The 12641-nt window shown below is 39.5% G+C and overlaps 1 protein-coding gene across 1 annotated transcript in view; it reads right to left on the bottom strand.

Moving 5' to 3' along the window:
* nup50 (nucleoporin 50) overlaps positions 1-12384 on the bottom strand; it is a 43064-nt gene extending 30680 nt beyond the window's left edge. The window contains exons 1-2 of the mRNA XM_048607711.1: positions 12178-12384; positions 2954-3032 (exon numbers count right to left, since the gene is read on the bottom strand). Of these exons, the coding sequence (XP_048463668.1) occupies positions 2954-3022 (69 nt within the window). The 5' untranslated portion in view covers positions 3023-3032; positions 12178-12384. The remainder of the gene's footprint in view (positions 1-2953; positions 3033-12177) is intronic.
* Positions 12385-12641: the final 257 nt, after the last annotated feature.

Raw genomic sequence — 12641 nt, 5'->3', positions numbered from 1 at the left:
ACTAGCAAACAGTGGCAGCAGTGTTGACCATTTTTAAGATGCATTGCAGCAACTGGTCAAGCCTCCTTTGACAGCACTTTTTAAATTTTGATTTCTACCATCTAAAAAGGCTGAGGACAAGAGACACTTAGAAACTTCACCATCAGCAAATTTCCTTACAAGCCACACCATCTTGACTTTGAAGAGCAGCACAGTTCTGTCAAAGACCTGGGCCTCCCTTTCATAGCAGCACAGGTGTATCTACACAGGCTGTCTGCAGCAATTCTAGGCAGCAACTTGCTAACATCTTCCCAAGGTTTTGCAATACCCATATTATATGAACAAAAAAAAAAGAGTAAAAATGCTTCTGCTGAGGGTTTGATAAAATTCCATCATAGCTTTCTTGTTTCTATATTCTATACCTTGCCTTATAAAGCCCAAGCCTGTATGCCCAAATAAAAATCCACATGCTTCAAATGTACCCTGCAAACTTTAGTGACTTGTCCACTTAGATCCCTAAGTTAATTACACTTCCTGGTTGTCATCTGCAAACTTTGAGGCTGTGCCTTACACATTCAAAGTTCAACTTATCATGAAAAGCAGTGCTCTTAATACTGACGTCCAAAGAACCCCACTGAATACCTTCCTCTATCTCAAAAAACACAATTACTCATTGCTACTGTTTTCTGTCCTTCAGCCAATTTCTTATCCATTCTGCCAGCAACCCTGTTATCCTGACCAATATTTATTTCACAAGTTGGGTGTGGCATGGTGGGTCAGTGGTTAGCACTGCTGCCTCACAGCGCCAGGGACCTGGATTTGATTCCAACATTTGGTGACTATCTATGTGGAGTTTGCACATTCTCCCCATGTAGGTTTGTGGGTGGTCCAGTTTCCGCCCACAGTCCAAAGATGTTCAGGTTAGGTGGATTAGCCACAGGAAATGCAGGGTTATGGGGACAGGGTAGGATGCTCCGAGAGTCAGTGTGAGCTCAATAAACCAAATGGACTGCTTCTGCACTGTAGGGATTCTATGATTCTAAGTTATAATAGATCATGTCATGATTATATTGTTGCCTGTGAGATCTTGCAGCAAGGAAACTGGATGTGTTAATGCCTGCATTATAAAAACTGGCAACACCAAATTCTTCAAATCCACATTCCAGCCAATACCCTGCCTTAGCCTTGCAGTTAAACACAAATGAAAAGCAAAACACCACATAATACAACATCCACAGCCTTACTAGCCACTAACTCATGCCAGTACGCTCTGCACACCAACATGTAAAAAAAAAAAATCAGGATATTTATATGTTAATTCTGGATTCTTTTTCTTCTGGATGTTGTGCAACAGCTTTGCTACACATGACCTGAGACTAATGTGCTTTTGTTGCCCTGCAGAATTTCCTCTGGGAATTGAATATGGCTGGAAAAATGAAGTAAGGCTGCGTTGATAAGGGATAAATGGATTCAACTTGGATTTGAAATTAGTGTAGTATTTCAGATCATTAGCCTGAAGCCTTGGATCATCTTAGTTCACAGTGAACAGTCCAAGTCATCAAACTGAATGGCATGAATAGCAAATCAAGCAACAATGCAGAATAAAAATGGAGCACAGTCTACCACAGCTTTAAAAAAAAAAGTGAATAATGAGGAGTTTTCTAGAATGTTAACTTTACTGTAGTGACAGGAACCATTAAAATTGGGCTTACCACAGGTTGTCACAGCATTGTTAGAAGGTCATCAAGCACCTGTCTACTCTAGTCCCATTTTCCAGCACTTGGCCCATAGCCTGTATGCTGTGTCACTTCAAAACGATCATCTAAATACTTAAAAACGTTATGATGATTCCTACTTCTCTGACACTCAGGCAGCGATTCCAAACACCCACCACCTTCTGAACAATAAATATATCTTCCTCAAATCCCCTCTAAATATCCTGCCCTTTATTTTAAATCTATGCCACCAGGTTATTGATCCTTTTACCAAGAGGTTAGATTAGAATAATCTTTTCCATGCCCCTCAATTCTGTACACATCTTGACAAAAAAAACCCAAAAAAACACAAAAACAATGCTGAAATTATTCAGTAGCACAGATAGTGTCTATGGAAAGAGAAACTGAGCCAAGGTTGAGTCAATTACTTTTTAATTAGATATCGTCATGTCATTTCATCAGAACATTGACTTCAAACATTAACTGAGTTTCTTTCCCTGCAGATACTTCCTGACCTACTGCCTATTTTCAATATTTCACACAAGTATCAAACCTTATAACATTAAAGTACAGTTTGGTACTGTTTAACTTCAGACTTCTACTTCATGTAAGCTTAAAAAAGCCTCCACTGTCATGGTCTCATGAAACATGTTACTTGCAGGTGATATGCTCCAACAGACACACTGCATTAACATGAATAGGCCACCTGCTATTTCAAGATATAGTTTAAAAAAAGCTCTCTGCTCTATACTGTCTGAGGTATTTGGTGGAAGTTAATTTATGAAAATTTAAAAAAAAAAATTCTTGGGGGATGTGGGCTTCACATTTACTCAGCACCTAGTTACCCTTGAGAAATTGGTGGAGGAGCTGCCCTCGTGCACAACTGGGTATGGGTGGAATGTTCCTCGGAGAATCAGTGCAGACTTGTTGAGCCTCTTTCTACACTGTAGGGATTCTATTCTATTCCAACAGCAAAGTGGAAATAAAGCATTCATCTGACATTATGATAGATGGATTCATTCAACACTGGAGTATATCGTACAAATTGTTATTTGCAGGATTAAAACAACCCAACACACTTGCATTCTTCATGTCCAAGTAGTTTTCCGACAGTTGATGCTTGCCCTAAATCAAATCGAAAAGATTAATTCCTTAAAAATCAGATATAAAATTGTCTTCAACTTATCCCCCAATCCAGAAAACCATACACATTGATATGGCAATTTGCCAGCATTCACCACAATAGGAACTGTACAAACCTCTTCAGATTCTTCTTCCTGGTCCCAATTTCGGTCAGTTAGTTCCTTGTCTGCAGTTCTCTTTGCCATTATGTTGTTACTGAAATAAAATGTGCAAGTTATCAATTGGATTACAGGTTTAAATTCAACAAAAATATCAAACTATTCATGTGTCACTGGCAAAATCTGAGGAGAAAAAAAGTCAACAAATTGGACAACAAAAAACACAATTCATATTGTTACTATCTTGATAGAGACCAGCAACTTTTAAAACACAAGATTCCAGTTCTTTACTAAAAGAATGAAGGCACACAGTTCTGTGATTTAAATGGAAATATACAGGAGTCAACAATACAAACACTAAATATTAATTCTGGATGTTAATGCATAGTATAAAGAGGCAAATCATAGCTGAATATAAACTATTAATTGCAACTGAAATAGCAGATATATGAAGTCAGAGACTCTGTCTTCCTCACAAAGAATTTCAGCTCCAATTTTTACAGGAGCTAGTCCGAACCAGAGTTGTATGGAAACAATCTTTACCACAAATAGCACATCCGTAGAACATGCTTAACTCGGTCTTGAATGATGTAGATCTGTCAGTGTTGGAGAAACACAAAGGCTGCTCCAACTTATTCTTGGCTTCTGGATCTAGCCCCTGCCATCATCGTCTTATTCAGCTTGCTTGTACTGCACTGAATTCATCAAATGATAGGACAGTGAAGACAGCGTTTGGTACGTTTGCCTTTATTGGTCATTGAGTATAGGAGTTGGGAGATCATTTTGCAGCTGTACAAGACATTGGTGAAGCCACTACTGGAATACTGCATGCAATTCTGGTCTCCCTGCTATAGGAAGGAACTTGAAAGGATTCAGAAAAGATTTACAAGTATGTTGCCAGGATTGAAGGGTTTAAGCTATAGGGAGAGGCTGAATAGACTGGCGCTATTTTCCCTGGAGCGTCAGAGGCTGAGGGGTGACCTTATAGAGGTTTATAAAATAAAAATAGGGTAAATAGATAAGGTCTTTTCCTAAGATGGTGGTGCCCAAAACAAGAGGGCGTAGGTTTAAGGTGAGAGGGGAAGATTTAAAAAGGGGCCTAATGGGGTAACTTTTTCCACACAGGAGGGTGGTGCGTTTATGGAATGAGCTGCTAGAGGAAATGGTGGTGGCTGGTACAATTATAACATTTAAAAAGGCATCTGGATTGGTGTATGAATAGGAAGCAATTAGAGGGATATGGTCCAAATGCTGGCAAATGGGACTAGATTTATTTAGGATACCTGGTTGGCATGTACGAGTTGGACCGAAGGATGTTTCTGTGCTGTATGTCTCTATGACTCTAAAACTGCTATTGCTCCGCTTGAACAGATACATGTCCCTTTATATCTTTTAACAGGCTCAGTTTTCCAGAGTTTTGATTTTCAAATCTTTGTTTACGTTTTCTTAGAAGCTGCAAGGGTGAATTATCTTTTGGTTTTATCTGTTGCTGCTCTTCTACTCCTTTGAGTTTTAGCTAGGATCTACCTCAGAAACAATAAATTAAACTTAAATCGAAGTTGACTAGTAAGAGAATCAATGTCAGATGGTCACAAGTTCATTTCTCCTCCAGAGTTGTGTGTATAATATCTAATTTGTTGGCAAAATACCAAAGAAGTACAGTACCAATAGAAATGGGATAACTTTTGGTAGAGAAAGTATCAAAAAAAAAAGATTCCTTTCCGATTCTGGAACATTATGGTGTGCAAATTAGTTGATATGTTCACCTCCATAAACAGAATTATACTTCAAAAAAAAAAAAAAAAGAAAATTGCTCATTTGCTATCAATATCTTTGGGACAGGCTGGGGTCACAAGAAATGTGATTTGGTAGTTAATGGTGGAACGATAGAAGCTGAAATGATCAAGAAGAATGGAGGATTTCATAGAGCAGGACAAAGATTTAAGACGTAATGCACCTTGCGGTAGTTAGCCATTCCTCCTCTTATCTATGCGAGTATTAATGTGGACAAGAACAGTAAAAATTGGGAGTGATAGAAGCAAGAAAAGCAAAGAATTGGGAAAGGGTAGGATAGCAACATATCTATGTAATAAATATTATATAGCTAATGCCATACTTCTGGACTGTAATTGCTTATCTAAGCAAAAAGCAGCTAATTTAGTCCCATACAAGGCCAATAACGAATGGCCAAATGATCATTTTACAATAATGTTGGTTGTGAGAAGAATATTGATCAGTGCACTGGGAGAATGCACTGTTATTCCACTAGAGTCAAATGGATCTTTCAAACAGTCACGTGGCAAACAGGACAGATATTTTAAAGATAGCATCTCCAACAAGACATTATACTTTATGTTTTACACAAATGCTACCTGAGATTTTAAACTCAAGTCCACAGCTGGGCTTTAACCTAAAACATAGTAATCCTCAAGTAATATAGTGCTATCAATGGAAGAAGTGAGAGGGCAATAATTAACAAAATTAGTATTTACTCCAGCAGTGAATCTCATGTTAATAGCAGAGATTCCTTCATTAATAATTAATTTGAGTTCATTCTTGCATCATGCCTGGCACCCATCACACATTGCTGTCATACAAAAGACACTGCCCCCAAAATGGCAATGGTTGCACGGGGGTTATCTCTCAGTTTAAAAAATTTTCATCCTTTGTTCTCGCCAATTTTAGCTGCGCGCTCCACAACCACCACCCCCCCTCAAAAAACCCTCCAATCCTGCCGCCACCATCACTGGCAGCATGCTTTCAGCAGCTATGGCCTTCAGCCTAAAACTCTCTATCCATCCTCTGTGGTTCTCTTTTCAATCTATAGGTTTTGAGCATCTATCTCTGGGTCCCTGGGACATAATGTCAATTTTCTCCCCACCATCCCCAATAAAGCTTCTCTAAAAAGTATATCATTTCATTAAACAGATGATGTAAAAACAAGTAATTGTTTAGGTCATCACTTCTAGGTACTCAAGGAAACCTCACACTATTCCCCTATAGGAAGGCAATATTTGCAGGAAGGGAAGAACTTGACTAAATGTTTAAAAATATTCTATCAAATAAAAGTTTTGCAAGATGCTTACATCAAAAGGATATTTTTATACCCTCAAAATTGTCTGGATTTTACCTTTGATTACAAACAAAAATGTTTAAACATTGTGCCAACCAATTCATCCATAAGACTATTTAATGTGAATCATAAAATATCAGTAGTATTTCGCAAGCTGTGACCCTGTAATGAGAAATTACTTTATAAACTTATTAGAAATAGGGCTCACCACATTTCATTCAGTTTAAGTCCAACACAATTTGAAGAAAGTGAATTAATAAGTGTGGGGAACCCAATCCAGAGGATAAAATAATACTTACCTTTATAAATCCCCTTACACAAAAGATGGGCCTTCCAGGTATATGATTCACTTCTTCTGACTTACACATATGGAACAATGAGTTGAATTGTGAGAAATTAAATTCAATGAATAACCTTCGTTTCGTAGATGAGTGCCTCTCAAAGGGGTCCCCATTCCATCAGTTTGGTTCTCATCTTTCACCCAAACCTTATCCAAGAGTATACATTATGGAAATTGTTCAAATAATTCTCATTTACATGGCACTTAGTGCTCTGAACCAGCTTGGAGGAAGAAGGCAAGCTTGAGAAAAAGTTGTTATCAGTTAAATCTGAGTTCACATAACTTTATTAACCACGTGAATTTGCTCTTGCAGTTTATGACATCATTCTTAAAAATAGATTGTTGCCTCATAATCATTTGACCAGCATTATTCTTTGCATACCTGCTCTGCAATAATTCAACAGCGAGAAAACATCAATATTAATTCTGATAGACCTCTGTACATTTTTTGTTTCGAGACCACAAATTACTATCCTTTACAAAGAACAGCACTGTTTGAAGTATGTTCAAGCAAATAACTTAATCAGAGAATCAGACGTTGCTGGTGACCCACACTAGCTTTGTTTGCATACCCTGACATAAGTGGGTACTTTCAATTTATGACTGCTGTACAAAAAGACAACATTATTTGCCTTGACAACTGCACATGCTTTAGTTACAATGCATCATAATTGAGTGGCTTAATTTATTCCATCCTGACTAAATTGCCCGTAGTGTTCAGGGATGCCTAGATTAGGTGTGTTATAGGAGATGGGTCTGGTTGGGATGCTCCGAGGGTCGGTGTGGACTTGTTGGGCCGAAGGGCCTGTTTCCACACTGCAGGGATTCTATGATTTATGATTTATTCCAAAGTGCATCATAAACTTCCAAGAGAAAATTTTTTTTAAAAGCATTCAAGTTTTAAACTTACGAACAACACGGAGGACATTTTTCCAGGGAAATAGGTTCAAATTCCACCATGGTAGATAGTGAAATCTGAATTCAAAAAAATCTAAAATTAAAAAAGCTAGCCTAATAGTAACAATGTGACCACTGACAATTATTAAAATCCACCTGGTTCACAACTGTCCTGTAGGGAAGGGAATCTGGCACCCTTACTTGCCTCTATCGAGACCCACAGCAGTGTGGTTGACTCTGAATTGCCTCATGGGTAGTTAGGGATGAACAATAAATGCTGGACTGGCCAACAAAGGCCACATCCCATGAATAAATAATAGAAATCTCATCTCAAAAATGAAAAGAAAGAAAATGGAAATCTCAAGGTATAAGCAGCAACCTTAGAGCACATTTTGGCTGTCATAGCTAAACAGTTATTCAAGTTAGTCCCACTTTCTTGCTCCTCAGTTCTGTACATCATGCTACCTCAAGTACTTTTTATATTAGATTTAGATTTCTGCCAACCCCTTTCAGGCACCAGATTCCAGATCCTCAAATATTTCCTCTAATCCTAACAATTAAATCTATATGCCATGGTTACTGGCCTCTGTAAACCAAGGGATGCAGTTCTTTCTTATCCATGCCATGCTGTAAATTTAAATTCAATTTACAAATATTGCACATAAATTTATTTACAACACAGGGTAGTAATTCAAGCCACAAGGCTCTAACTGTTTCTATTTTGTTTGGTTTCTCCTGCATCATGTTACTGTCTAGCCATAAGCAAGGAAGACTGTTACTTCATTGAATCATAGAGCATTTACAGGATAGACAGTGGCTATTTAACTCATGGGTTGCGTTCTCTCACTGCAGCAATGTGACAGCTGGTCCCACTCACCCATCAATTCCTTGTAACCTTGCACATCTTTTCATCTTCAGGTGCTTCTCTCCATCACTTTTGAAAATCACAATGGAATCTGCTGTCACCAACCTCTTGGGCAATGCATTTCAGTTCCTACTCAATTGTTGTAGACAGGAAATAAACATTCTTTCAAGTTGTCTTTTACCAATCACCTCAAATTTATGGTCAAAATTCTCGGCTCTTTTTGCAAAGGGAACTATTTATCTTGACCTGCTTTGGGTGACACCTTGAGATCCTGAGCCCCTCTGAAATCTTACTCTCGAAAGAAAACAACTTCTGTTTCACCAATAACTGTGTCCTCCATCTCAAGAAATATTCATTTTAAATCTTTCTTGCATCTTCCTAAATCCTCCACTATCCTTTCTAAAAGGTCTGCCAAAGAATTACCCAATAATCCAGGTGAGGTAAAACTAGTGTTTTATACAAATTCACCATATCTTGTTTTCGCACTCTATGCTTCTACATTTAAAGTCCAGGATTCTGCATGCCTTACCAGACACTGTCTTCAACTAGACCTGTCAGCATCAACAATTTCTGCACATTTATCATCAAGCCCCACTGCTCTTTCACCCATTGCCTCCTTATTCTTCCTACCAAAATGTATCACTTCATATTTCTCTGCAGTAAAATTTCATTTGCTACCTGTCCGCCCTTTACATGAGTCTATGACCATGTTCCTACACAAAACTTGGAAGTACTGTGAAAAAGAAATTGTGGCCAGTTACTACATTATTTAAATACATGGAGAAAGGCATTGACACCTGGGGAATGCTGCCGTATATCACCCTTCGGTGTGAAAATTGACTATTTAAAATGTGAATCTTAAATAGAAGATAACTGATGACAGCAACATTGCTTAAAGTACTCAATTATTCCAAACAACACAGCCATCTGTGTTCATAACCAGTTGAAATACAAGTATGCCTTTTCACATTCATTCATTTGCCAGGGCACTAAATATTGCCTAAATTAAGATTGATTAAACAAATGTACATACTAAAATCATATTCAGAAGGAGGCCAACTGATCACCAATTTTTTCTTCTTAAAATCAAACACAGTTCTACCAGGAAATCCTTGTACGCTGACAGTGAAAAAAAGCCAATCTTAAACGAGTACATTAGGGAGTTCTAAATGGCTTCATGTAATATCCTACCAGCCAAAGCCAACCAGTTACAGGATAAGAAGTGAACATCTAGAGTGATTAGAAATTTGGTTAATGAAGAAAATTCAATGCGCTGATGGCAAAACATCACATTCAATACCAGTTACGCTGCATATTCCCCAGGGAACTGTTGTCCTGGAGTACACAAACAGCATTGGATATAAAATTGGTCCCAACTCCAAACATCAGGCTGTTTACAGATTACTGTCTCAAAGACCAACCCAGCTACAGAATGACTTAGATATGCCTGTAACAGTCCTACAGTTAAGTTGCATACTTAATATATCAAAATGCCACATAATACACGCAATAAAGGCGCAGGCAACAGTGGGAAATCAACCTCGCATCCATCAAACAAACTTGTATCTTGGTGTTCTCCCTCAGTGACATCAATACACCAAAAGAACGAAGTGCTGTAACACAAACAAAATCCTAGAATTTTTAAAAGGAAAAATCTAACTAAATACAATAAAACTCTAGACTGGTACTTAAGGCTTGGTATGTTCCAAACTGGCTAGCACAGGAACAGTCTGGGACCCCTACTGAGCCCACTTTGCAAACAAACTGGAAACCATTCAAAGACAAGCAGCATAGTTTGTCTTCAACAACTATGTCAGAACATCTACAGTTATGCAAAATGCTGAACTAAAACAACCTAGACCGCAAAGTTAGGTGAATAAGCTTACCACTGCTCTACAATTAAGTTCACTCTGACCTTGCTAATGTTCTACCACAATAAGTTAAATAAACAGCCTACCGCAGAAAGGAAATATCAAATGGCTTCTGCATTTCTAATGTAACACACAATAATATCTGAACAGCTGAATTATGAAATATCTAGCAGCTACAGATAACATCTACCTGAAAATATGAAAAAAATGCCTATATTTGTCCTGCACACAAAAAGCATGAGATCACCATTCTAGCCCTCATTAGTCTACACTTGAACACTGGCAAAGTGAGAGGAGATGTTGTCAACAGTGCCGTCACGCAGCACTTGCATAGCAATAACATCCTCATTGATGCTCAGTTTGGGTTCTTGTAAAGCCTCTCAGTTCCAGGCCTCAGTACAGCTGTGGTCCGACGATAGACAAAAGAATGGCCACAAGGGGAAGACAGTGGCTGTTCTTTACAATAAGTGTGACAGTGTGAGATCCTGATAAGTAGCAAATAACATTCAGGCCACACAAGTGCTGGGTAGTGATCCTCTTCGATATAGAAACTAACATCACTTGACATTCGACATGGGGTGGAGAAAGTCACCTCATCCACCACTGACTGACTCTCAATAGCAGCAATGTGTATTGTAGACAAGATAGACTACTACATCTTGTCATTGAGAAAAACAAGGGCAGCAGACAGTCAAAAACACTCCCGCCTGCAAATTCCCCAAGCCAGACACTATCCTGACTTGAAACTATAATCACCATCTTTTCACAATCAATTTTGCAACCGAGAATTCTCCCTAAAAACGGCACTACGAGTGTACGTACCACCAACAAGATAGGCCGGATTAAGTCAACTCAATATCTTCATGTGGGCAATGAGATTTGGGAATCAAATGCCTTGCCAGCAATGCTTAAATGTTAGGAAAGAACGTTCTCAGAAAGAAAAATCGAATATCCTGCCACAAAAATAACTAGCCAAATGACCTCGTAGCTAAATGATAGAAATGAGAAAAAAAGATAATTTAGGATATGTGTGCAGCACAAAAGTCACACCATGGATGATGTTGCTCCAAATTATGTGAAGCAACTATTCTGATACAAACAAATTACTGCAGATGCTGGAATCTGTACTGAAAACAAAAAAAAATGCTGGAGATCACAGCGGGTCAGGCAGCATCCACGGAGAGAGAGAGCAAGGTAACGTTTCGAGTCTAGATAACTCCTCATCAGAGCTAGAGTGAAGTCATCTGGACTCGAAACGTTAGTTTGCTTTCTCTCCATACTATTCTGATAACTCATCACAGATCGAATCTGCGAACTTCCGGGTTTCTGTTGGGTAACGTATAAGCTCACAGCATAACGCATTGTGAAATTCTCCGAAAACTTCAATGTTCGGATGTAAATTTACCAAAGTGCACACTGGGCCTCTCCCGACTGTTTCGACAAACAAGACTATGTCCTTCTGTTCCCACCACTGGGAACCTAGTGAGCTCCCTGGGGCAGACCTACGGGCGGGAGATCACTTCCTTTATCGGTTGGAGGATATTTAACTTAAAATATTTTGATTTAAAAAGTCTCTCTTCATTAAAAGGGTTGGAAGCATAATTTTAATGCCTTCCAGGGGGTTAGAGGCGCCCTCATTGTGGGTGACCAGGGGCATGTGGCCCGGAGAAGCCACGCAACCTAACATGACATCGGTGCAGCCGGCTTTGATTGACAAGGAACTGACCAATCAGCAGGCGGCAGGCACCAAAGGCGGGACTAAAACCAGCAAGTTTGTTCGACTCGTTGCTGCCCCGAGATGAATGTGCGTTTTAAAAACGAGCGGCCAGGACCACTCCAACACCATCCCAGCGAGATAATTCAAACCGTCCAGCACCATCCTCGGGTTCACGGCTGCGGAAAAGGGCTAGAAATGGTTTTGGTCAAATAAACATAGGGGAGACCAAACGATCAGCTCCTCACAGCGAGCCCAGGCCGCGATGAAATGTCGTTTTACCTTTTTATTCAAAATATGTCCCTCAACATCTGCACCCACAAAAAACGCCAAGCATCAAATATAAACCTACTCCCGCCCCCTACATGAGTTTATTTCATCTAATAGACCGTCACATTTTTTTTTGGAGCGGCGCAAACCAACGGTTTCCCCTTTGAATCTGTGAATTCTCAGTGCAAGCACATAAGGTTAGCTCGGCTCACCTGGCTGTGGTAGGTGAATCTGCCCTTATCGATAAACCGGTCGCTCTGTGCCGGTAAGGTCTTTCGGAGGTTACAATCTGATTTCCCCTATTGAATGCCGAATGATTGTATTATGTGATTCCACACTCCTTCCCTCAGCCCCTTCTCGCGCTTTCAGCTGTGCTCCCGTTCCGCCATTTTGTGCCGGAGGACGGGCCGTGCGCATGCTCCCTCCACGGGACCAGTGACACCAGGCCTAAGGGCATCTCTTGTTGGTGTCTCTCCAGCATCACCCTGGAAGCCTATTGGTGAACACTGGAAATGTTCAACTGTGCTTAGTTGATGGGTAGTATCTGAAAACCAAGCATCAGAGAAACTGGCACATGTAATTCTTTCTCCAATTTTATAGAGCCTGAGTGAGACCACGCTTGGAGTGTCGTATACAGTTTGATCTCCTAAGGAAGGATGGCTATTTTAATCAATCT

Source organism: Rhincodon typus, chromosome 18, assembly GCF_021869965.1.
Source record: "Rhincodon typus isolate 14 chromosome 18, sRhiTyp1.1, whole genome shotgun sequence".
Classification (NCBI taxonomy): domain Eukaryota; kingdom Metazoa; phylum Chordata; class Chondrichthyes; order Orectolobiformes; family Rhincodontidae; genus Rhincodon; species Rhincodon typus.
The sequence above is the reverse complement of the archived record's forward strand: the minus strand, read 5'-3'. Positions and strand labels throughout refer to the sequence as shown.